This window comes from Salvia hispanica, chromosome 3 (assembly GCF_023119035.1).
Source record: "Salvia hispanica cultivar TCC Black 2014 chromosome 3, UniMelb_Shisp_WGS_1.0, whole genome shotgun sequence".
In the NCBI taxonomy this organism is placed as follows: Eukaryota; Viridiplantae; Streptophyta; class Magnoliopsida; order Lamiales; family Lamiaceae; genus Salvia; species Salvia hispanica.
The window spans coordinates 11,146,831-11,169,166 of record NC_062967.1 but is presented as its reverse complement, the minus strand read 5'-3'; the positions used below and the strand labels follow the sequence as shown (position 1 = coordinate 11,169,166).

Here is a 22,336-nt window from a genome sequence, read left to right as displayed (position 1 = left end):
TCAACTAACTAAGCACGCTTGGCACATATTCATACAACTCATGAACTTACAAGGAGTACTCTACTGTCTCCATTCAAGACAAATAGTAATACCATGTGGGGAGATTTACTCCCACCATATAATACTATTAAAATTTATTTTTATAACAACATATTTTTATGTCTCCTGTTCCATCGAATAATGGAAATTCACCTGTTCTCCTTGTTGAAAGCAGTGATTGTTCATCAGAAAGCATTCGCCATTTTTGTAATAACTCCTCCCTAAACCATACTCTACATGCTTCAACTTCCCACTAGCTCCCATGTATCCCAACATCGTCTAAGGGAACATGTTATCGCTTGGAATAATATTCCTCAACAAACCAGAATCCAATCGGGAAATCTGCAGGAGAGGTCCCCTGGGATTTTGAACTGTTAGATGCATAAGTCATAAGCCTCATCTAAGTTGGGAGAATTTTTAGTTCCTCTATTCGCGCAGTTCACACTTCTTGGTCAGTTAGAGCACCAGATATCATTCTCTGCTTACATTCTCTCCTCGGTATCCTGCCACATGATGATTGTTATATTAGCATAACTTGGCCCGCAACAAAAACCAGCTTCAAGACTTTTTCAGATCTCATGATTCAGTTTGAAACACACATTAGAGATCCCCATCAATAACAAATTGCGCAGTAAAATACATTCACAATAAACCTTTTGATTACAACTTTGTTAGTTTGTCCAATGCGATGAATCTGCATGACTGTTTGTTCTTCAACTGCTGGATTCCACTATGGATCCTATACAAAGTTAAATATAGGCAAGCAAATATAAATGTCCTTTTCTCAATAGTAACTAACTGGAGGCAAGTAAACACAATATTGCAACAGATCTTACAGCTTACACCATAAATAAAACCAACTGGAATTAAAACCCAACTACGTAATTGGTAGAATACTGAACTCATTGCAACTAAACATACCTGTCAGCAAGTTGATAAGCATCCCAACATGGGTGCATGGTTGTTGTAGCCTCATCCCCACAGTGCCCCCTCTCAAGTTGGATCATCCAGCTGAGAGCTTGCTTCTGGTAAGGGTGAAGTTCGCATAGTAGGGTACTGGGAGGCTCCATTTCCTAAAATATACTCATACTAGTTTTAAACTAAATTATGCAAAGCCTAAGGAGAGCACCACGTAGAAATAACAAAGATAATTGAATGCCTTACCTCTAACTCAGATATGTCAGTCACACCTACAACATTGTCAAGGTCATTCTCAGAAACTGATTCTTCATTTTCACCATTATTTTCATTTCCAGAAGACGCACTCTTGAACTTATTTATATGTGAAATTGTTGGAGGCAAAAAAGAGCTGTCCTGTTCAATTGCAATTAACACTATAATACTTACTTCGTCATATATAAGTATCCAATAGAGTTAGTACCTCAGAATTCAAAGGCCTCTTCCTTGTATATAGAAATCTCCAGGGGTAAATTCTACCTAAAACAAAGATAATGGTCAGATTCCAGCAGGAGCAGACATATACACATTCGTAGGGAAAACACAAAGTCACAAACCACTTGTACGGTCCCTCCTAGGGAAAACTTCATAGATTTCATTAGATTATTAAAATATTAAAAAAGCAAATAAAACTGTCATTCATATGAGGGTGAGAAAGTTCACCTTCTTGAAAGGAATTAGCCCCAACAATTTAAACAGAGTGGGAAGGGGGGTGAAGAATTGACTCCTCAGTTGAATTACTGGCCGCCTTGAGTGACATCATCTGTTGGCACCTTTGGAACATTGAACTGTTGAATAAATGCTAGGCCACAATTAAAGAAAGTTGACTAATTACTTCTCAGTGTAATTGAATAGCAGTGAGCAATAAGCACACAGTTTAAATAGTTCATAGAAAGTGTAATTTGGATTCAAATTCCCTGTACAATCACCAAATTCGCCGCCGACGATCGACCGAACAGTGGAGACCGTGGCCTTGTTTCCCGTCACTACCACCGGCAATTGAATAGAAAATGGAGATCTCAAACATGTAATTTATTGTGCAAGTGATTAGAAGTGGGGTTGAATCACGCACAGAAATATTTGTGGTTCAAATTTTAGGAATTTATAAACCCTAGAATAGCATTACATTGGCGCGAAACATAACGGAAACATGTTCCCGTTAGAATATTCTTAACCGCCCCACTTGATAATTCCATGAGTCAACTCGTTAACTCGCTACATACAAATACATACACATTTGTAAATTGTACTAACGTTGAAACAATTCATGTTATTTTGATTCCTAAAGCTGAATATCTTACGAATATTAAACTTTTTGTTGTTATTTCCAAAGTAGAATCTGCATTCAATGCCACTTATTAACGAAAAAATTGAACCGTTATCTCCACTCACAAATTTCCACCAAATTTGTTTTCAAGTAGTACAATATTAATTATTTGAAGCACTAATTTTATGGGGTAAATAATTGAGTCAATTTAATTTAGTGGAGTAAGAGCACTTTTTAAGGCCAAGGCCCACGAGAACTAACAATTGTTTTTATTTAAACTGAGTAACTTAAATATTGATATGATAAATCTGATGGCACCACCGATCCACATTAGAAATTTTTAGATGTTAATTAAGCATATCATTACCGTAAATACTAATACTAATATTATCCTACCATCAAACTTGTGAGAAACTCCTTTTTTTTAATCATTCAGCAGCAAATATTGACTCGGGAGTGCAGCAGCCCGAGTTAGTGGCCCACCCGACTCACAACGAGTCATGAGTGTGGCGGCGAACTCTTGGGTTTAGGGCTTTACTCTCTCTCTCTCTCTCTCGTTCAGGAAAATCTGGTAAGGCTATTTTACCATTGCAATCCCGCGATTTCATCACGCCGCAAACTTCATCGCTTGTCTCTCTGAGAAAAAAGGTAATTACGATATAATTCATTGTTTATGGCGGATGACTGAAACCTCTTTCAACTTCTCGGCCATAGTTTATACTTGTATTGAATGCTTATTTAGTGCATTGCTTCTTTTTTTTTTCTAGAGGAAAACCTAAAACTGTTAAAACAATGGTGCAGTAATTTTTTTTGGCTTGAACTGCCAATGCGATCAGATGCATTGAAGTTTACTGTCGTTTCGGATTTGATAAGATATGTTCAGGAGAATTCCTGGCAAATGGATTTCATTGATGAGCTTTTTAATTTTAGGTTTTGGTCCAGGCGTTGAGTTACCATTACTGTATGATGGAGACGGTGGTGGTTGAGCCGGAGAGTCGCCGGGGGAGAAAACGGAAGGTGAATAACGTGCAAACTGCGGCGGAAGACGTTGGTGGCAGAAAGAAGGTGATGCATACGAGGTCATTCGAATTGGTTGGAAGATATGTGCTGAAAGAGTTCAAGGGGAGTGGGGTTCTTCTAGGAAGGATTGTGGATTATGATTCAGGTTTGTACAGGATAAACTACGAGGGTGATCTTTGTGAGGATTTAAACAGCAGAAAAGTCAAATCACTTCTGGTGGAAGAAGGCGATTTAACAGATGAATGGCCTAAGAGAAAGGAAATGTTGAACCAACTTTTGTCGAGTAAAGATGTGAACTCGAACACTGCAACCGCTACTGATGCACGAGAGCCGGGAAAAGCAAATTCTATTGATTCATCATCATTGAGTGGAATGACCTATTCTTGTAGTGCTGATGATGGGATTATCAAAGTTCAGAGTGATGAGGTTGGTGCTGATTCTTCGAGTGGTTCGTGTGAGGGTGCTCAAGGGGAGGAGACTAAACAGCCACTTGTTCCACCGCCAGATCTGCCTCCTTCGTCTGGTCATATTGGCGTTCCGGAGGAGTGTGTCTCACATCTTCTTTCTGTCTATAGTTTCTTGCGATCATTCAGTGTGCGGCTGTTTCTGTACCCTTTTGCGCTGGATGATTTTGTGGGGGCACTCAATTGCTCTGTTGCAAACACATTGTTGGACTCAGTTCATCTTGCTCTTATGTGTTTCCTAAAGCGCCAACTTGAGAAGATCCACGCAGATGGTTCTGGGCTTGCATCAAAAGTTCTCAGGTATTTATTGAACATATGCTATTTTAACTTCTTTTTCTGAGTGCTCGAAATTTTGTTTTTCAATTCTAGCCAAGTCCAAACTTTATTGTTGGAAGAATTTATACTCTTTTGACATTTGTACTGAATTAAGCATGTTGCCTAGTGGTTTTCTTAGGCTGGTTTATTATTTTTGGAGTATTTTTCTCAGTATGTAACTAACAATTCAGCTTCTTTTATCTTGAATTAGTTATGCATTATTGACACCGCCTGTTAGACTAGTTACACCATCTACGTTGATGTTCATGCGATTATTGTTTCACTTTATTAAATTGAAGATGGTCATGTCTATGTATCCTCTGGGCAAGCCCCTTCACTTTGATGCTGCAACATTCAATTCACTTTGTGATCAATTTATTTTGTTGTTGTTGTTGTTGTACATTCAGGTCCCTGGATTGGAGCTTGCTTGATACATTAACTTGGCCTATTTACTTGGTCAATTATCTGATAGCAATGGGTCATAAAAATGGAGATGACTGGAAAGAGTTATATGCACATTGCCTGGAAAGAGATTATTATACTTTATCTGTAGGTAAGAAGCTGATCACTTTGCAGATTTTATGCGATGATGTTCTGGATACTGAAGAGCTCAGGGCAGAAATGGACATGCGTGAGGTATCAGAAATTGGAAAGGACATAGATGCGGGCACAGTGTTGGGCGCATGTGAACCTGCAAGAATTCTTCCCGGAGACTCCAAAACTTCTGACTGCATGGACATAGAAGTTGCACAAAAAGTTGAAAACCATCAGACCAAAAAATCTCTTGATATTCTCCATACAGAGTCTCTAGTTGGTGGAGCAGTCGAGGACGGTAATGGTGATGAATGCCGCCTTTGTGGTATGGATGGAGTTTTAGTTTGTTGCGATGGTTGCCCAATGGCTTACCATTCAAGATGCTTAGGATTGAACAAGATGCCTGTTTCCAATGTATCATGGTACTGTCCTGAGTGCAAAGTCAGTGAAAACGACCCCAAAATTCTGCGGAGGACAACATTGAGGGGAGGGGATGTTTTTGGTGTTGATCCAACTGGACAAGTCTTTGTCGCTTCTTGTGACCATTTACTTGTGTATGCATCTAATTTCATGCTATCTTATTGCTTACATTTCAAGCTCTCTATTATTTCTTTTTGCAATAGATACCCATTTGAGTGCTCTATTAATGCAATTTGTGTTTTCTCTATTTTCTCTTTACTATTAATATTACTTGATATTTTTCTCTCTGTAAAATTTTCAGAGTGAATACCTCAGTTGATTCTGGAACTTGTCCAAGATACTATGATAGACACCATATTCCTGGAGTCCTTAATGTTCTTAATGCGAATCCAGATTATGCTTCTGTCTATTCAGAAATATGCCAGGGGATAATGAAATATTGGGAATTATCTGCAGATACCATACCATCCAATTGGGAATCTGGAATTGGTTTAGAATTACCGAACGAGGGAAGTGGCCCGTGCATTGCACAATTAGTTGATATGCTGGACAAAGTCCCTGAAACGACAGAGGTTCAAAATCATGCAACTTGTGCCACTGGTAATTCTTCTGAAACGGCTGATTCTTGTCTTAGAAACTGTGTTCAACAACCTGTTTCAAGTGAGAGTTCTTTTGATAATGTGACAAAATCCAACTGTCATGCGGATCCTGTAAGACAACAGTGTGAAATCTTGAAAACAGTGGTGGCTGAACCTGCTTCGTCTAGTAGTTTAATTGGTAGGCCTGAGAGTCCTTATGAATCAACCCAACAAAGCAACTCAAATACGACAGAGGCTGTTTCCACAAGAAGTAGCAATATTAGTGCTCTAAGTGATGCTCCCTTAGAAGCCAACGGATCACTTGTTAGCCAGGAACTTGATAATAAAATAGGATCTACTTGTGGAAGTCCAGCTCGTTGGTGCTCATACAAGGGCTCTTCCTTCAAAAAAACTGGTTACATGAATCACTATTTGCATGGAGATTTCTCTGCATCTGCAGCTGCTAACTTGGCCATTCTTTCACATGAAGAAAGTCAAGTTTCAGAATCTCAACAAGCTGTTAGCATCAGCTATGCAGATCAGGTAAAGGCTTTCTCTATAGCAGCTATGGGGTTTTCCTGGCCCAATGTGGACAACAAACTTGCTGAAGTCCCTCGTGAAAGATGTAGCTGGTGCTTTTCTTGTAAGGCTTCTGTAACAAGCAAGAGAGAGTGCTTGCTAAATGAAGCTGCTTCAAATGCCACCAGAGGGGTGATGAAGGTACTTGCTGGTGTTCGGCCTGTAAAGAATGGACGGGACGAGAGACTTTCTGGCATCGCAGCATATATTATATTTATGGAGGAGAACTTAAGTGGCCTACTTGCCGGTCCCTTCCTTAATGACACTTTCAGGAAACAATGGCGCAGACAACTTGAACAGGCCGCCAATTGCTCCGAAATTAAGATCCTTTTGCTTGAAGTAAGCATTTATCCATTTTGTATATGTCTGTGTTCCATATCTTAGGATGTTTGAAGTTTCATTGCACGCCCTTCCTTGCACTATTTGATTGCCAATTTTCTGTTTTCCGTGTTTTTTTGTTTGTTTCAAACCTTTATGCTTCTAGTTGAATAATCATGTATATCATCACAGCTTGAGGAGAATATGCGCTCCATTGCCTTTTCCGGAGATTGGATGAAACTTGTTGATTGTTTTTCTACTCAATCCTCCACTTCTGAGATTGCAACTGGATCAACTCAGAAATGTAGGCCAGGCAGGCGAGGCAAGAAACGACCTGATATGGTTGAAGCTGTAGTGGATGGTTTCCTGAATAAACCAACTAAGTTCACCTGGTGGCGGGGAGGTATAATGTCAAAGCTTATGTTCCAAAGAGGGATTCTTCCAAGCTCATTTATCAAAAAGCAAGCCCGTCAAGGTAACATTTGTAGTCCACCTCTACATAGTAATTAAAGAGTTCAATGCTTATATTCCTCTTTGTTTGATGAAGGTTGGGATGTTTTCTTTCTCTATCCGATAATATTTCAGATCCAAAGTAGGTCACTAATATGTTATAAGTAAAGCAGGTGGTAAAAAGAAGGTACCCGGTGTACGATATGTTGAAGGAAATGAAATCCCCAGAATTAGCAGGCAGCTCTTCTGGCGTTCCGCAGTAGAAATAAGCAGGAGTGTGGCACATCTTGCACTTCAGGTACCATTATATTCTTATAGTGGAATTTGTATCTTGTCGTACCTTGGTACTTTACGATAAAGTTTTCTTGTCTTAGGTGAGATACTTTAATCTACATGTGAGATGGGGTGATCTTGGTCGTCCAGAGCAAATGCCTGGTGATGGAAAAGGCTCAGAGGCAGAATCATCTGCTTTTAGAAATGCTGTTATCCATGCTAAGAAGATAATGGGACATGAAGTTAGATACTGTGTTGGATTTGGTTGTAGGAAACACCTGCCGTCGCGTGTTATGAAAAATATAGTGCAAACAGAGAAAATCCTAGAAAGTGGGAAGGAAAGATACTGGTTCTCTGAGACCTTCATCCCCTTGTATCTAATTAGAGAATATGAACGAAAAGCAGAGAAAGCCAAGTCTGTGAATGTGCTTTCCAAACTGCAGAAAAGACAGTTGAAGGCTTCCCGTGAAAATATATTCTCTGCTCTCTTATTGGAGATGGGTAACACAGCCAAGAGTTGCTGTTCGTGTCATCAAGATGTCTCCTATAGGTACTTTGATTTTTCTAGTTTTCTCGTCTTTTATCTTTTCTCTGTCCTTATGTTAACTAGTCTGGTTTCGATGTTTGACATTCAGGAGTGCTGTGAAGTGCCATGCATGTCAAGGTATTTGTCAATAACCGATGTTCTCTTTTATAATTTCCTTTTTTGTGGGTTGTTATTTATGATGATAGAACATATTACTACCTGAAGAAATGAATATTGGTGCACGTAGAGATTGAAAAAAAGAGAGATGACTACCACAAAGCTAAGCTATTTTACCTATCTGTTAAATCCGACCTACTTAATGACAAATTGCTCCACAGCAAATCAGATTTGGAATGAAGTTCTTTTATAGTTGATAGTTTCTTCCTTTTTCTTCATTATCTGCACTTAAACACGTATCCCAATGTGTTAATATTTCTTTTCTATTACTATTACTTTTACAGTTGTGAATGAGAACTCTTCTGATACACAAATTATGTGGTCTTATTATTTGTGGTCACTCATGAAAACCTCAATTACCCTCTTTCATTTACCAGGATTTTGTCATCAGCAATGTGCCACCACTTCAACAGTAAATAAAAGTGAGGACACTGACTTTGTAGTTATCTGCAAGCAATGCTTTGAAACTCAGGTGGCTACTCCAGTTGATAGTAGCAGTGAATCTGCCACAAGCTCTTTGCTCCCTCAAGTACCAGACATTTCTAAGCCAGCTATTCCTAAGGATGTGAACTCAGTATGCCATGAAGAATCATTGATAAATCGTCCTGCAGTTACAACGACAAATGCTATTCCTAAGGATGTAAACTCGGTATCCCATAAAGGATCATTGATAAATCATCCTGCAGTTACAACAACAAATGCTATTCCTATGGGTGTAAACTCGGTATCCCATAATGGATCATTGATAAATCGTCCTGCAGTAAAAAAGACAAAGACAAATGCAAGATCAAATTGGGGTCTCATATGGAGGAAGAAGTTTTCTGAAGACACTGGCTTTGACTTCAGATCAAGAAACATTCTTCTGAGTGGTAACACAGATAGGGACCTGATGAAACCTGTTTGCCGTCTTTGTGATCAGCCATATACTGGTGATGCAATGTATATTTGCTGTGAATCATGCAAAAGTAAGAGAACATTTAAAATCTTCATTTCAGATCATTATTATCAGTCCTTTTTGTAATTTCTTTTATTGCTCCTAAATTATTATTAATGTTTTGGCGTTGTGCCCATGGCAGATTGGTTTCATGCTGATGCTTTAGAGCTTGACGAGTCAAAGATTTTTTCTGTTGTGGGATATAAGTGCTGCAAATGCCGAAGGATCAAGTCTCCCGTGTGCCCTTACTCGAATCTACCAAAAAAGATTGTATCGAAGGGGAAAATAGAGCACCAACAAGCTTCCAAGCCGAAGATTCCTGCAATGACCTTTAACCGTGATATGATCCTAGCGCATCTTGAAGAAGTACCAACAGCTTCCAAATTACTCGAAAAGAAGGGGAAAATAGAGCACCAACAACCTTCCAAGCCGAAGATTCCTGCAATGGCCTTTAACCGTGATCTGATCCTAGCGCATCTTGAAGAAGTTCCAACAGCTTCCAAATTACTCCAAAAGCCAAAAGCCATCATTGTATCAGCAGCAGCAGCAGCAGTAACAAATAATCCTCTTCTCTCTTCTCTTGATAAATCTAAGCAATGCACTGAGGGGAAGTCAGAACTGAATAGTGGATGGAAAAATGCAAATGCATCTGATCCTGATCCTAGAAAGTTGCCAGTCAGGAGACATGGTAATCGAGAAATAGATGTCCAATGTCAGGAAGGTGCCTGTCCGTTTGAAGCATCTTTGCCGTTTGAAGAAAATGCTTTTAATTCCACACTGGAGATGCTCATAAGGAGAAGTACAAGACAAGAGACCAAATTAGCAACCAAATCTTTCAGGGATGAAGAAGTAACAGAACCTACAGAGGCAAATCCTTTAACCCCAGTGCAGGATTCGTTATCCCTGCAGCAGTTTGCTTCTCAAGATTTCTTTGATCTTGAAACCAATGTGGGTGGCCATGTGAATAGCGAGGAGCCCTCTTCAGTTCCAAAATATGGAATAACTGAAGCATTGCATGATCAGGAAAAGCTGATTGCGTCTTCAGGAACATCTGAACAGATAGTGCCTTGTAAGCTGTGTTCTAAAAATGATCCACAGATAGATCTTTCTTGCGAGATTTGTGGTATAAATATTCATAAAACTTGCTCGCCCTGGTATGAATCATCCTCCAATGAGGATGACTGGAGGTGTGGCAGTTGTCGTGATTGGAGCTAGCAGCAGTTTGGTTCATGCATCAACCTATGCACGGATGATGAAACCATAAGCTTGATCATATTTCCAATTTATTGGGGACAAATGACAATGGAGATGCACTACGGCCACTGATTTTTCTTCAAATTTGATGGATAAAGCATGGTTTTTGGGTGTTTATCCTAATATTTTTTGACCCTTTACAGGTAATTGATACAACTGTACATTGCAGTTGCCCATTTTTGTCAACAAATATATACACAACTATCTATTCATTTAGATTAAAATTGAGAAGCCTAATCGGCTGTATTTTTGCGTCTTCACTACACTTTGTAATACTATAATTTGGAATATTATATACTCCCTTCGTCCCATTCAAGATGTCAACCTTTCAATTTTAGTTTGTCTCACTCGAGATGTCCACTTTTTATATTTGAAAATAAATTTAACTCTTCTTTACTTATTAAAATATTCTAACTATTTTTTTTCTCTGTACTTATTCTACTAACAACCCATTCTAAAATTTCATGCCACTAAAAAAGTGGACATTTTGAGTGGGATATATAGAGTATTATTCAAATCTTGAAAAGTTAGGATTAATTGAATATGCAACAAAACAGAACTCAGTACTAGAGTACTAGTTATGATGCAATGAATAGTTCCTTGTGATATGAATACTAATTTCAAAACCATCGATCAACCCTAAAAAAAACAATAATTGTTTCGATTCGACACAATGAAAGGTTGTACCAATGATGCTATATTAAAAAAAACGAACCAAGATTCTTGAAAAATCTATGCTTTCAAACTATACATTCAACCTGTAACTGTATCACACACATAAGATTCAAACTATACATTCAGCTTTTGTGAATGCTGTGAAAACCGGGGAAAAAACTCTAGTAGGTAGTTTAAAACTCGATATCATCGACTGCACTGTTACATAAAAAAAAAGTAAGGTAAAACTCATCTGCTAGAATTTTTTCCCCAGCCCAGTTCACCATCTAAAGCTATGTCTTGCTATGTCTAAAGAAGCTTTTTTACCTTCTCCAAACTATGGACAAACAACGTCTTCTCAACATTTGCTTCACGCACTGCAAGAGAAAGAAACCGAGCATACCACCTTGTGATTGACAAGCCCCTACTCCCATGGCTGCCCGTTCGCTGCAAGAAAAGTAGTCTTGCCCAGCTTTGTCAGAGCATGAATCAAGATATACAGACGTCTAAATACTCAAAACTGGGAGAAGCTTTTTCTATGTCTAGGGTTCTTGATGGATGGTCGTGCCTGCTCGACTGATGCTCTTGGAGTTGGTGTCCCACTCTCAACGACATCTTGTTGGGCAACTGAAGCCTGAGGAAGTAGTTTGGATCCAGTCCCTCTAGGAACAAGGCGTGGAGAGCTTATGTAACTGTTTGACTTGGTTGCCTTTTTCATCTCTTCCTTGATTTTACTGAACTCTTCTTCCAGTTCACCAACTCTAGACCTCATCCGTTCCATATCTACTTTCAGCACCTGGTTCTCACGAACGACTGTTACCCATCCATCTCGATGGGCCCTTTGCCCAGCAGCTTCGTTAGGAATGGCCAGAGAAGCTGTGGGGGCACTTTCAGCATCGAGAACATTTAGGCAGCCAGCTAAGGCCGTCCGCAGTTGCATCTGCTCGAAGAACAAGACTTGTAGTACGATTCTAAGTGGAAGCCTCTCGTTTTGAGATGCGTGGGCGCAAGCATCGATCGAGAGTTTCTGAAAATCAATAATGTTGCAGAGCTGCTCCCGCTCTTTATCTGAAAGCCAGGGATGTGCCTGTAGAATTTCACGAACATTTTTCAAGAAATTAGACATACAGGAAAGGGGCATAACTCCTTACTGGAGAAACAAGAACAGACAAAATTTCTAACCTAAATGAACACAAAGAAACATATAACTATGGCAAGGAGGTCATTCAAACCTTAATGTATATATCCAGTGCTCGGTATAGCCCATCGTGCAAAGATCTCGAAGATTCCGGCAATGCTTCTGCGAGTGCACGTAATTTTCCAGGTTTCAAGTTTACATCGGAAGCAACCTCTGCCACATAATTATCTATCAATTTCGCAACTCTCTTGAAACGCCCAGATGATGGTGATGTGTCAAGGTCGGCTGATAACGGAGATATTGAAGCTGCACTCGGCTCAGAAGATACAAAATGACGAATCATCCTTTCAACACAATCGGTGTTGTATAAAGTATCGGAATCGGAATAATTAGGTATCAGTAGACCATCCAGGGTTGCCAAATCAAGCTGTATGCCTATTCTCCTTTCCAGAGAATCCTGGCATGTATTGTTAACCCCCAAGATCAATGCAACACGTAAAAGTCCCAGCAGAAAACGGCAAAAAGATTTTCCCTTCTTCTCGGGCAGTAGTTTGATAACACTTCGCAAAAGAGCATCTTGATTGACATTAGCAGGCGTCATGCTGAAACTAGCTACTGTCCTCGACAGACCACTCTGTCCTCCCTGCCATCGGCCCAACCCTGGAAGATACTTTTTACAATAGTACATTATGGAGCGTGCTAAATTCTCCGGACTTATTCCTTTGGCTTCCATTGTCTGAATCAGCCTCTCAAACAACTCGACACAGAGATATGATACATCCTCAAACCACCAGTTGGATTCATTACTTTGGATCTTTGCACCGGTATTTATCCCGTTCCACAGAATGCTCCCTCCAGGACTCTGTAGGCTACCATACATCATCATAGGCCATCCAAACAATGAGGGATCCGTACAGATCATTACAGACAATGCATTGATACATCTACTTATAATTTGAAGTTTGTCCGCTCTTGGAATAACCAGTTCACAGCTCTGGAGAGCCAAAATGCAATCCTTCCAGTCTTTTAGGATATGCTTATGGAAATAACTTTCTGATTTAGACAATAAATTGTCTTCACCATAATCATCAGTCATGGAAAGATAATCTGCAGCGCAGTACAAAATTACTATGTTCTTGGGTGTGAAATCTACCCTCCCGCCATAGCAGAATTTGACTACAATGGAAAACGTTTCGGCACCACCTGGAAACTCTTCAAGAGGTACTGTCAATGTCATGTCAGTGGAACTTTCATAATCTTCAAAGATAGTTGCTATCTTCCCACATCTTGAAATAAGAGGAAACTGGAGCATATACACTTGTATTAGAGTCCAAATATATGGCAAAGAAGAACTAGTTTTCGTTGCACATCCAATGCCAATCTATAAGTAAGATACTTGTCAATGGCTCTCCAAAATGAATAAATAAAGATACCTTGTGAAGATGGAACTTTACTTCATCCACCACTACTGTTATATCACTTTGCAAACTTGAACTGTAGTACCTGACAGAAAAAGAATTCATAGTGAGAACATTTCACACCAATCGCATGTTCTTAAAGAATAAAAATGATACTGCAAGCTAATACAAGACATTTTTGATACAGATGAAAATGCCAGGCTAAGAACAAGTATATTTAATCATGCTTGCCACAGCCTTCATCGTTTCACAAAAGTTATGATACACAGGATAAGGTAGTCAATTTATGAAAGAAACTGAAGTACTTGTGATATGATGGTATACAGAGAAAGACCTGATTTGACGATTAACTCATTCGATACTACCAAATGCAAATTTTAGCCATAAAACTCACTCAAATTGCCTATTGACTAGCGTACCCCCCTCCATATCACATGCTAGACGAATCATTATTCAGCATTTATGTAATGTACCTTTCTGCCACTAGGATCATACTATCACGCAAATAGCAACAAGAAAGGCCAGCATTTACATATAATTATACACAATCCAATAGACTGAAAGAATGGTATAAGCTGAATAATTGCATATGCATGCTCCTCGTGAGGAATGTACATATGATTATGCTCAACCAGAATAAATTGAAAACCAGAGTTCACAAAGGTTGAAACTGATGTCGTGTATACAATCTTGTAGTTGGACAATTTATGATTAGTGCCGCTTTGAGAAATAATAGGTTAGACCACAAGAGCATTGCCAAAATGCCACTGAATCTGGTGTAACTGATCCACTTAGCTATTATTGGCCAAAATCTTAATGAAGTTAACAATTACTACAAAAGACAACCCTGCCTTAGAGACATAGAAACATTAATTGCATGATGCTTAATTTGACTGTAATTAAATCGACTTATGCATTCCGCTAATCCTAACTTGATGATACCTATTACAGTGCAATCCTTTTCCCGAGCTTGTTACCTCTATCATTCGTCCAACCATAAATCTGTTTCCTTTTTGCTTGTTTAGAGCGTGATTATCTCTAACCGTACCTTCAAAACTCTGATTTTATTAATATTTGGTGATTATAAAACACCCCAGAAAAAAAAATGTCACCTGCATATGATGAAGTATAGTGGACTAGTGGAGTAGTAAATAACAAGACTTCACACATCAAATTGCTCGAGTAATTACAGAAAGAGTCTGCCAGGGAGGTTTGGAGGTCTCAGTGATCAAGAATAAACAATTGGAGAGAGAGAGAGTTACCAGTGATCTCCTTCACGATGGAATCCAGATGTTTTCCCAGGAGGAGCCATCAGTCGGTAAAAGGCTTTTCTTCAAGAAAACTCGTCCCTTTTCTCCAATAAAGGCATCAACTCAATTCAATTCAAATTCATTCTCCCCCTCTAAACAATAAAGCCAGAGGGCTCCCATCATGTCAATTTTGAGTTCACCTCAGAAACATCAGAGATTATCATTATTCTCACAGCTCAGCAATCCATTAATTTAAGCAGCCATCAATAAACAATAAACCCCACCAAATGTAACCAAAATAAAACCCACCAAAAGCAGGCCACCAACCATCACAACTCACAACCACAGATTTTGATTAATCCCAAGTTTTTAAAAAATCGAAAATGAAAAATTTTGAAAATTAAAAGACCAAGATTTAGTCGGTCAAATTAGTGTCATTATTATGATTAGGGAAAACAAACAGCAATTATGGAAAGCCCAACCCACTGTTCCTAAATATGCGGGACATACTTTACTCTATTAAGACAGGATCCAAGACAAGAAACCGGCTTTAATAGAATATGAGAGAAGCAAAAAGGAAAAAGGTACCGATTTCTCTCAAGATTCGTATATACTCACATTTAAAGGGTAATATTTTCTAGTACTTCCTTTTCAGCACAAGATGTGAAAAATGAGGATGTTTTAGTTTTAAAATGTTCTAATAACATGATTAAAGGCGTAAAGATGGAGAAAGAAACATGGGAATCATAATATCGACTGACAGCAGTGGGAGGTTTGTGGTGTGACATGTGCAAATTTGGTCGAATAGGTGGAGTGCAAGGGACGACACACAATGGTCCAATATCCCAGGTCATTGTTCTAGTACGCAACTTGGAGTCTTGGACAATATTCCAATTGTAGAATGTCAAAATAACAAGCAATCTACTTGTCATAATTTTTTGTAATATATAGTACTATTAAAAACCTCATTTGGCCCATTTGTTTAGAATGGAACAAGAAAAATAACTCATAGTAAAACATTAGCCCAATTAAATTTTTCAAAAGAAGTACTCCATTTAAACTATAAATGATAGCGTGACTGTGAGCTCGGGCAATACTATTGTGCAACGCATGAAGGCCCAAGATGGAGAATTAAACTAATAAGAACATATAGATCTTAGCAAAAAGGCGGAGAAATTAGTTTTCCATTTACTGGCCCATGCTTTTTATACTCCACATGCTCTATTCATCCTTCCTTTATACATTCCATGTGGGAAAACAAATTTCTATAAGCTCCTCTACATCTAATCATCTAAAGTGCTTCACCTATTAATAAGAATTGCGGTAACATAGCCAATCTCTCTGAAATGTTATTCTATCAGTGCAAAGTTTTCTTGGAGCCATCTCACTTAAATGCAGTCCGACTACTGTCCGAGACTCTTACATTAATGCGGTTCATTATTGCAACCACGCCTACTACGTTCTCCATCATCCCTTCTTCGATGTACCCCAGCACTAGTTTCAATAATCTCTCAGCATTTTCTTGCTCTCCGCCTCCTACATCTGGTTGATCAGTGTGGCTGATTCCTTTCTCTCCATCCCTCTGAAGAACTCAAATGCTAGCTAGTGTTTTCTCCATTCAGAGAGTAATTTTGAGTAGACGAGAATTGTTCACTTTCATTCCAACTTGTTAAAGATGGTTATGCATTTCTCCAAAACTTCCGCATTTTATCCTCCTTAAAACATAAATTTCAACTGCAATTGGTGGGGTGTGCCTAGCCAATGCAATAGTGCAACGCAAAGGCGACCCATGAAGTACCCAAGCAGCAAGCTACTTAGATGGATCTTCCCCCTCAAAATATAAATTTAATATCGTGTGGACCGATGGTCCACATATCAGATATTAAACTGATAAGAACAGATACTACACTTGATCTTAGCCAAAAGGCCGAGAAAGGTATGAGTTTTTTATAGAATGGCCCATGAATTTATACTATGTCATATGCACTTCCCCTTAATGCATTCGATGTGGGATACACTCACTCATATAAAATTCCAATAACCTCACTCAGTCGGTACATCTTATCTAAACCTAACCTCAACGAAACATCAACAATTCTAACGTTGTTATTCTATAGTGTAATACACAAACTATGATGGCAGGAAATGAAGAACATTCAAAGTTTTACTGGAGACACTGAAGCACGCCTCAGTGAGTGCACGATCTATGAAATCTGGCATTCATTTTAGTTTTGTGAGACTTGATCAACTGCATCAGCTTGTCGACACAGTTGGTCCTGGAGAGCACAGAGACCATGGCTCCGGCCTGAAGATGCAGTCTGAGACTCTTATATTTACGCGATTCATCATTGCAACCACTGTCTGTAATACAGGTTCAATACACTAATAGGAGTACAACAGACCAAAAGAATGGGAACTGAGAATGTATGCCTCAGCTTCTTCCCTTTTCAACTCATGCATGATTAGTTATATATCTACAAATATATATGTGCTTCTGATCTGATGAGGAATATATAATATGGTGACTGATTTGGTGAATGTTTGCAGCTGAGAATAATGACATTGAATGTTGATCTCCAGTGTCCATGCTGCTACAACAAGCTCAGGAAAATTCTTTGCGACATTCCCCGTGAGTCTCTCTCTCTCATCACAATCACCATCAAATTCAACTCAAGCTTGCTTGCACACCACATACATATGCCATCAATTTTTCATCACATATATTCAACATCTATATACGCACAATATAAACACTAGTAGTATGTGATATTTCTAACACAAATATTCTTTTTATTTTGCACTATAGAAGTTTCAGATCGAGTGTATGATATGAACAAAAATCAAGTGATGATCACGGTGGTTTGCTGCAACCCAGAGAAAATTCGTGACAAATTGTGTAGTAAGGGTCGCAAAGTCATAAAAAGCATAATTATGTAGTACTCCTTCTTCCTAAATGAGGCAGCTTATTGAAGTTCTAGCTACTCCTTCCGAGTATGCATTTTAATTTCAAAATTTCATAGACTTTGTATTTAATGTGTGTAATTGAATATTGATATGTATCTGTCAATTGTATTATACCTTTGCCATTGATTTAAAATGAACATTATACTTAGTGGCCATGGTGCCAAGCTCATCAAGCAGCTGAACTTCTCTGTCATGTGATAGTTTAATTAAATGTAATTTGTACTAATACAACTGTCACTCGGACTTTTTTCCCTTCAATGTCCTATTTGTGTGTAATAAGTACAAATTTGTTAAATCTCCACCATCCATTTTTTTTATTTAATGAACCACATTTGTCCTTTATTTTGATATAAAATTTGGATTTATTTTAACTTCTACCCGACATATATAGATCTGTCTATCAATTTATGTATTTGTTAGTTGTTGTTTAGTTTTAACTTTTAAGCATATCGTTGTGTGTATATTTTGTTGAATAGTGATTGATTGTGAAAGCAATCAATACATATCTTGGATGCTTCTTCAACTGTATAGTCTAAGGCAAAAGTGTTTCTTTTAGATGATATCATATTTATTAGAAAAAAATGGTACTCAACTATATAATTATTTTCATTAATAACCATAGCCTTTGTGAAATAAAAAAGAGGTTTTGCAACTTCGCTTCAGTTTTCAATATAAAAGATTTGGAATTCCGATATGTGCATGTCATTCAAAATCTTAACTGTGTTCACTTTAAAGGATCTAATGCTCAAGCATGATCAAAAGAGAAAGTTTGTTGGAGGGCAAAGAGACCGGCTGGTCGTGTAATAGACCCTGAGACATCGATATCTAATCGTACATATAAAAAGTCGGTTAAGGACTGCACAGATATGTCAAGAAAAGTAAATAAAAAGCATACTAGTGCTTTTTATTCTCTTTTCTTAAAATACCAATGCAATCTTTCGTCGATTCTCTATATGCACCATCAGAAATCACGGCTAAATTCTATAAATGGTGAGTTCTACAAAAATGGTTCCACCAATAGGCTAGTTTTTTTTTTGTTTCTGCAAATGGGTGATACGCATTCTAAGAATGCGTATTCGAAATACGCATTCTAAGAATGCGTATCTAAGTCGCGCTTTTTCGTTCGCCAAAAATGAAAAGAAATCAGGAGGGGAGGGGAAAAACGCATTCTTAGAATGCGTATTTGAGATACGCATTCTTAGAATGCGTTTTTCACCTTCATAAATCGACAAACAGAACAGAATCGGGCAGAAGCTGCGCGAAGAATACAGCCTCCTTGCCTGCGAATTCCGTGCGCCGCTGCCTCTCCGCCGCCGCCGCGCCGCCGATCCCGTCGTTCTTCCACCGCCGCCGCCGAAAATGTGGCATTCTTGGAAGGGATTCGCGCAGAGGAGGCTGGAGTTCGCGCAGAGGGCAGAATGCTTCTGCCCCCGATTCTATTCTGGACTAAGTTTATGGAGGGGAGAAACGCATTCTGAGAATGCGTATTCAGAATACGCATTCTAAGAATGCGTATCTCAAATACGCATTCTAAGAATGCGTTTTTCCCCTCCCCTCCGTGTTTTCTTTTCATTTTTGGCGAACAAAAAAAAAACTAGCCTATTGGTGGAACCATTTTTGTAGAACTCCCCATTTATAGAATTTAGCCAGAAATCACAGCTGGCCAAGAGTCTATTACAAGACACTACAGGTTCTTTGCCCTCTCCTTTGAGTGACTTTTTTCCTCTTTTGATCCTGCTTGAGCATATTAATGAGAGCCTTTACAGTGAACACTGTGTACACAAACACAGATAAAACCATACATCATTCGAAAACAAGATACAAACAGGCAGCACATCTCAGTTTCATACTTCTTAACTCGTTGCCGGTTTTGAGGTAGCCTTCTTTACAGCTTCTGCGTACGTCCGGTGTTGGTAAGTAAGAGTCGAGTCTAGCAAGTCCCACAGTGATGTCTTTGGGTTCCAACCTGAGGAACACAGATACAAATTTAGGAGAAGAGCATCTCTAACATGAACCAGTTTTGGTAAAACAACAGAGTACTCTACCAAGTTGTCTGTTGATTATGGTCATGTCAGGAATTCTCTTGTCACTGTCATCGTATCCTTCACCATAGAATTCTTTCGAGCTTATATCAATCGTAGGTGCATCCAGTGGAGGTTCTCCACTAACCTTTGAGTAAACCTGTGTGTGCATTAAACAGGAGAGAGATTTTAAGAAAATTATCCAAAGTCACCTGAAAGAAAAGACAAGTGCATGCAAGGAAAGGCTTGACAGTAAAAAACGAGTTTGAATTTACCTGAGTCATCATCTCAGCAAGCTGCCTGACCGTAACTTCATTGTTAGGGTTGCCAACGTTAAATATCTGACCATTAGCCCTGGATGGATTTTCCTGAGAATTCATTTAATTTAACAACACTCGCACAAAAAATGTAATACACGTCATTCAGAAGGCATAATTAAGACATACAATCATCAAATGGACAGCTTCGATGGCATCTTTGATGTAAACAAAAGTTCTCTGAGATTCACCTCCATCCACAAGCTTCAGTGGTTCACGTCTTAAGAGATTCTGGGCAGACAAAAAAACCAGTAAAATGAAAAATGACACGAGTTCATACCCGTATATAATAGGAAGAATGTTCATGACAAAAAAAAAAACAATATTACATTGCTAAAGCAGGCAAGAACTCTTGGAACACCCTCACTTGGACCATCGATTCCAGGTATAAAGTCCATCCTGGGACCAATCCAGTTGAAAGGCCTAACAATTGTAAATTCAAGACCATTTTCCGCACCCTCAGCTGTAGAACAAGAATATAAGAATACAGTTAACATGACACTTCAAATTTACTAATGTCCCACAAAAATATAGACACACTGCTCACCATATATCAGTCTCTCAACCAACTGCTTTGCACATGCATATGACCATCTCTGTTTCTCAATGGGGCCAAAGATGCAAGGGGAGGAATCTTCTGATAGAACATAGTAAGCAGGATCCTGATGCAAGAAGGTGGTGAATGTTCAGAAAATCCATCCAAGCAAAAAACAGAACAGCCCCATTGGTTATAACTTGGTAAAGCACTTTGCAAGAAGCAAGTGAACAGAAATAATTGGACATAATAGTAAACAATCAAATGAGAAAAGAGCTTACATTTAGCATCTGGCTAAACTTATCTAGAAGAGCAACATTGGATGTTTTATCTATTAACTTTATAATGTTTCTACTTTGATCACAATTACTTGTGCATATAACATTACAATGATCCCACGTCAAAATTATTACACAGCTTTTCAATAAAACTTTTCCATGAGTTGACTAGCACTACAGATGGTAGATGTTAGGACAACATTTCCCATCACCTACAACTGACTCAAAGTTGCAAAAACAAAGCTCAGATTTCCAGGAAAATGTTTTACTCCTCATAATAATTTAAATATTTTTATGATGGTAAAACAAAGTCATTCTTAAAATATGAGACACAAGATTTCTTGATCTAAACTGGTGGAGAAAAGGCACTTCAGTATTGGAGGATATGAAAGCAAACTCTCACCTGTCGCAATGGGCTATCTTTGGGTAAAAAGCAACCAATTGTTTTCCCATAAACTTCACAAGTGGAGAAATGAATGAGGCGTTTTCCATTTTCCGAGCAGTATTTAATCTAAACCAAAACAATCACGGCCAATTATTTTATATTTGAAAAATACTCCATTAGAAAACCGAATTGCAAAGCGGTTATAACACGAAAGGCTTACCACGGGGAGAGCATCAATGAAGTTGCTGTAGATTGTATCAAGTGGGCGCGTATTATAGTCTGCTGGAGTGCATATAGCAGCGAGATTTATGATCTGTCACATCAGAATATATAGAGAATCAGCTTAGGTTAAATAATTAGAATTAACGCATGGATTTAAACAAACATAGACAAGACGAGGATTTAAGAGATCATCATTTTCGAATATTCACTGAAAAATAGAAAGAAACAAAAAAAGAAATTAAAATTTACATAGTGATCTTAAGTAGCAGCACATAATTTCACTTCAATTACTTGCTATCATCATATATCTTCCTACATTGAAATTAAACCGGGAGAATTCCAGTGCAATGTCAGTATCTTAAGCAAAACCTACTTAAGCAGGATCTACTAAAGCAAACCTCGTGAACAGCTAAAAATAAAGAGAAGCAAACGATGGAAAATTACAAGATCCGCCAGCCGAATGAGGCCTTCGAGGCGAGAATCGTTCTTAATGTTGAGGCGGTGGAAGTGAATGCGATCCGCCCAGGGCAGCGACGACGGCTCGAGGAGGTGCTTGATCTTGTCGCTATAGACATCGAGCGCCAGAACCTTGTGCTGCGTCTCGGCCATGAGCTTCTCGCAGAGGTGCGAGCCGATGAAGCCGCCGGCGCCGATCATGCATATGGTGAGCGGCTTGATCGGATTCCCGTCGAGATCTACGCTAGCGCTCGCCATTGCTTGAGATGGATGGGTGATTGAAGATGATGCGCGTGAGAATGTTGGGGATTTACGGTTTATGGATTTGTTCGCTGCGGCATATGCAGGAAGTGGGACCTACTAAACTTTACTTCTTGCTTAGTTGATTCGTACTCGAGTTTCATCCTATTAATAACGGCAAAGACCATCTCCAATAGTACACTAAAACTTAAAATAAGATAAGTATTTAGCTTCAATAGTACTCAAAAATCAATCTCATTTTTGGATTTTAAGAAAAAAAATACCTATTTTTAGGTTTACGCAAAACTCAAACCCAAATTTTTATCAAATTTTGTGAGTAAAAGAAGCATAAT

At 38.7% G+C, this 22,336-nt stretch overlaps 3 protein-coding genes, 2 long non-coding RNA genes and 1 other non-coding gene across 9 annotated transcripts; 2 read left to right on the top strand and 4 right to left on the bottom strand.

Annotated features, from left to right (window-relative positions):
* LOC125217089 lies at positions 1-1,785 on the bottom strand. Its single transcript, XR_007175561.1, has 5 exons — positions 1,660-1,785; positions 1,204-1,476; positions 961-1,112; positions 693-778; positions 1-542 (listed from the first exon to the last, which is right to left on the bottom strand). It is a non-coding gene; the product is annotated as an uncharacterized LOC125217089 (long non-coding RNA).
* Positions 1,786-2,716: 931 nt separating this feature from the next.
* On the top strand, positions 2,717-10,429 carry LOC125211346 (DDT domain-containing protein PTM-like). Its single transcript, XM_048111084.1, has 10 exons — positions 2,717-2,911; positions 3,194-4,047; positions 4,470-5,150; positions 5,318-6,512; positions 6,684-6,966; positions 7,115-7,239; positions 7,316-7,764; positions 7,850-7,878; positions 8,295-8,882; positions 8,994-10,429. The coding sequence occupies exons 2-10, from the start codon at positions 3,227-3,229 to the stop codon at positions 10,064-10,066; spliced, it is 5,244 nt and encodes a 1,747-aa protein (XP_047967041.1). The 5' UTR covers positions 2,717-2,911; positions 3,194-3,226; the 3' UTR covers positions 10,067-10,429.
* A 357-nt stretch (positions 10,430-10,786) lies between these two features.
* Positions 10,787-15,214, bottom strand: LOC125215932 (BTB/POZ domain-containing protein At3g44820-like). 2 transcript variants are annotated; one of them, XM_048117516.1, is made up of 4 exons: positions 14,578-15,214; positions 13,331-13,400; positions 11,992-13,200; positions 10,787-11,846 (listed from the first exon to the last, which is right to left on the bottom strand). In XM_048117516.1, exons 1-4 carry the CDS (start codon positions 14,625-14,627, stop codon positions 11,274-11,276), a joined length of 1,902 nt encoding a protein of 633 aa, XP_047973473.1. In that variant the 5' UTR covers positions 14,628-15,214; the 3' UTR covers positions 10,787-11,273. The 2 variants fall into 2 exon arrangements, with proteins under 2 accessions (XP_047973473.1, XP_047973472.1); XM_048117515.1 differs by lacking the exon at positions 14,578-15,214 and adding an exon at positions 14,258-14,363.
* Positions 15,215-16,308: 1,094 nt separating this feature from the next.
* LOC125217279 lies at positions 16,309-16,505 on the bottom strand. Its single transcript, XR_007175693.1, has one exon. It is a non-coding gene; the product is annotated as a U2 spliceosomal RNA (small nuclear RNA).
* On the bottom strand, positions 16,409-22,107 carry LOC125211530 (UDP-D-apiose/UDP-D-xylose synthase 1-like). 3 transcript variants are annotated; one of them, XM_048111368.1, is made up of 10 exons: positions 21,732-22,107; positions 21,286-21,378; positions 21,084-21,191; positions 20,415-20,529; positions 20,197-20,330; positions 19,997-20,098; positions 19,826-19,918; positions 19,575-19,710; positions 19,380-19,495; positions 16,409-17,244 (listed from the first exon to the last, which is right to left on the bottom strand). In XM_048111368.1, exons 1-9 carry the CDS (start codon positions 21,999-22,001, stop codon positions 19,383-19,385), a joined length of 1,164 nt encoding a protein of 387 aa, XP_047967325.1. In that variant the 5' UTR covers positions 22,002-22,107; the 3' UTR covers positions 16,409-17,244; positions 19,380-19,382. The 3 variants fall into 3 exon arrangements, with proteins under 3 accessions (XP_047967325.1, XP_047967324.1, XP_047967323.1); XM_048111367.1 differs by lacking the exon at positions 16,409-17,244 and adding an exon at positions 18,232-19,301; XM_048111366.1 differs by lacking the exon at positions 16,409-17,244 and having other exon boundaries at positions 19,144-19,495; positions 21,732-22,106.
* On the top strand, positions 16,864-17,698 carry LOC125211533. Its single transcript, XR_007174534.1, has 3 exons — positions 16,864-16,989; positions 17,113-17,194; positions 17,372-17,698. It is a non-coding gene; the product is annotated as an uncharacterized LOC125211533 (long non-coding RNA).
* Positions 22,108-22,336: the final 229 nt, after the last annotated feature.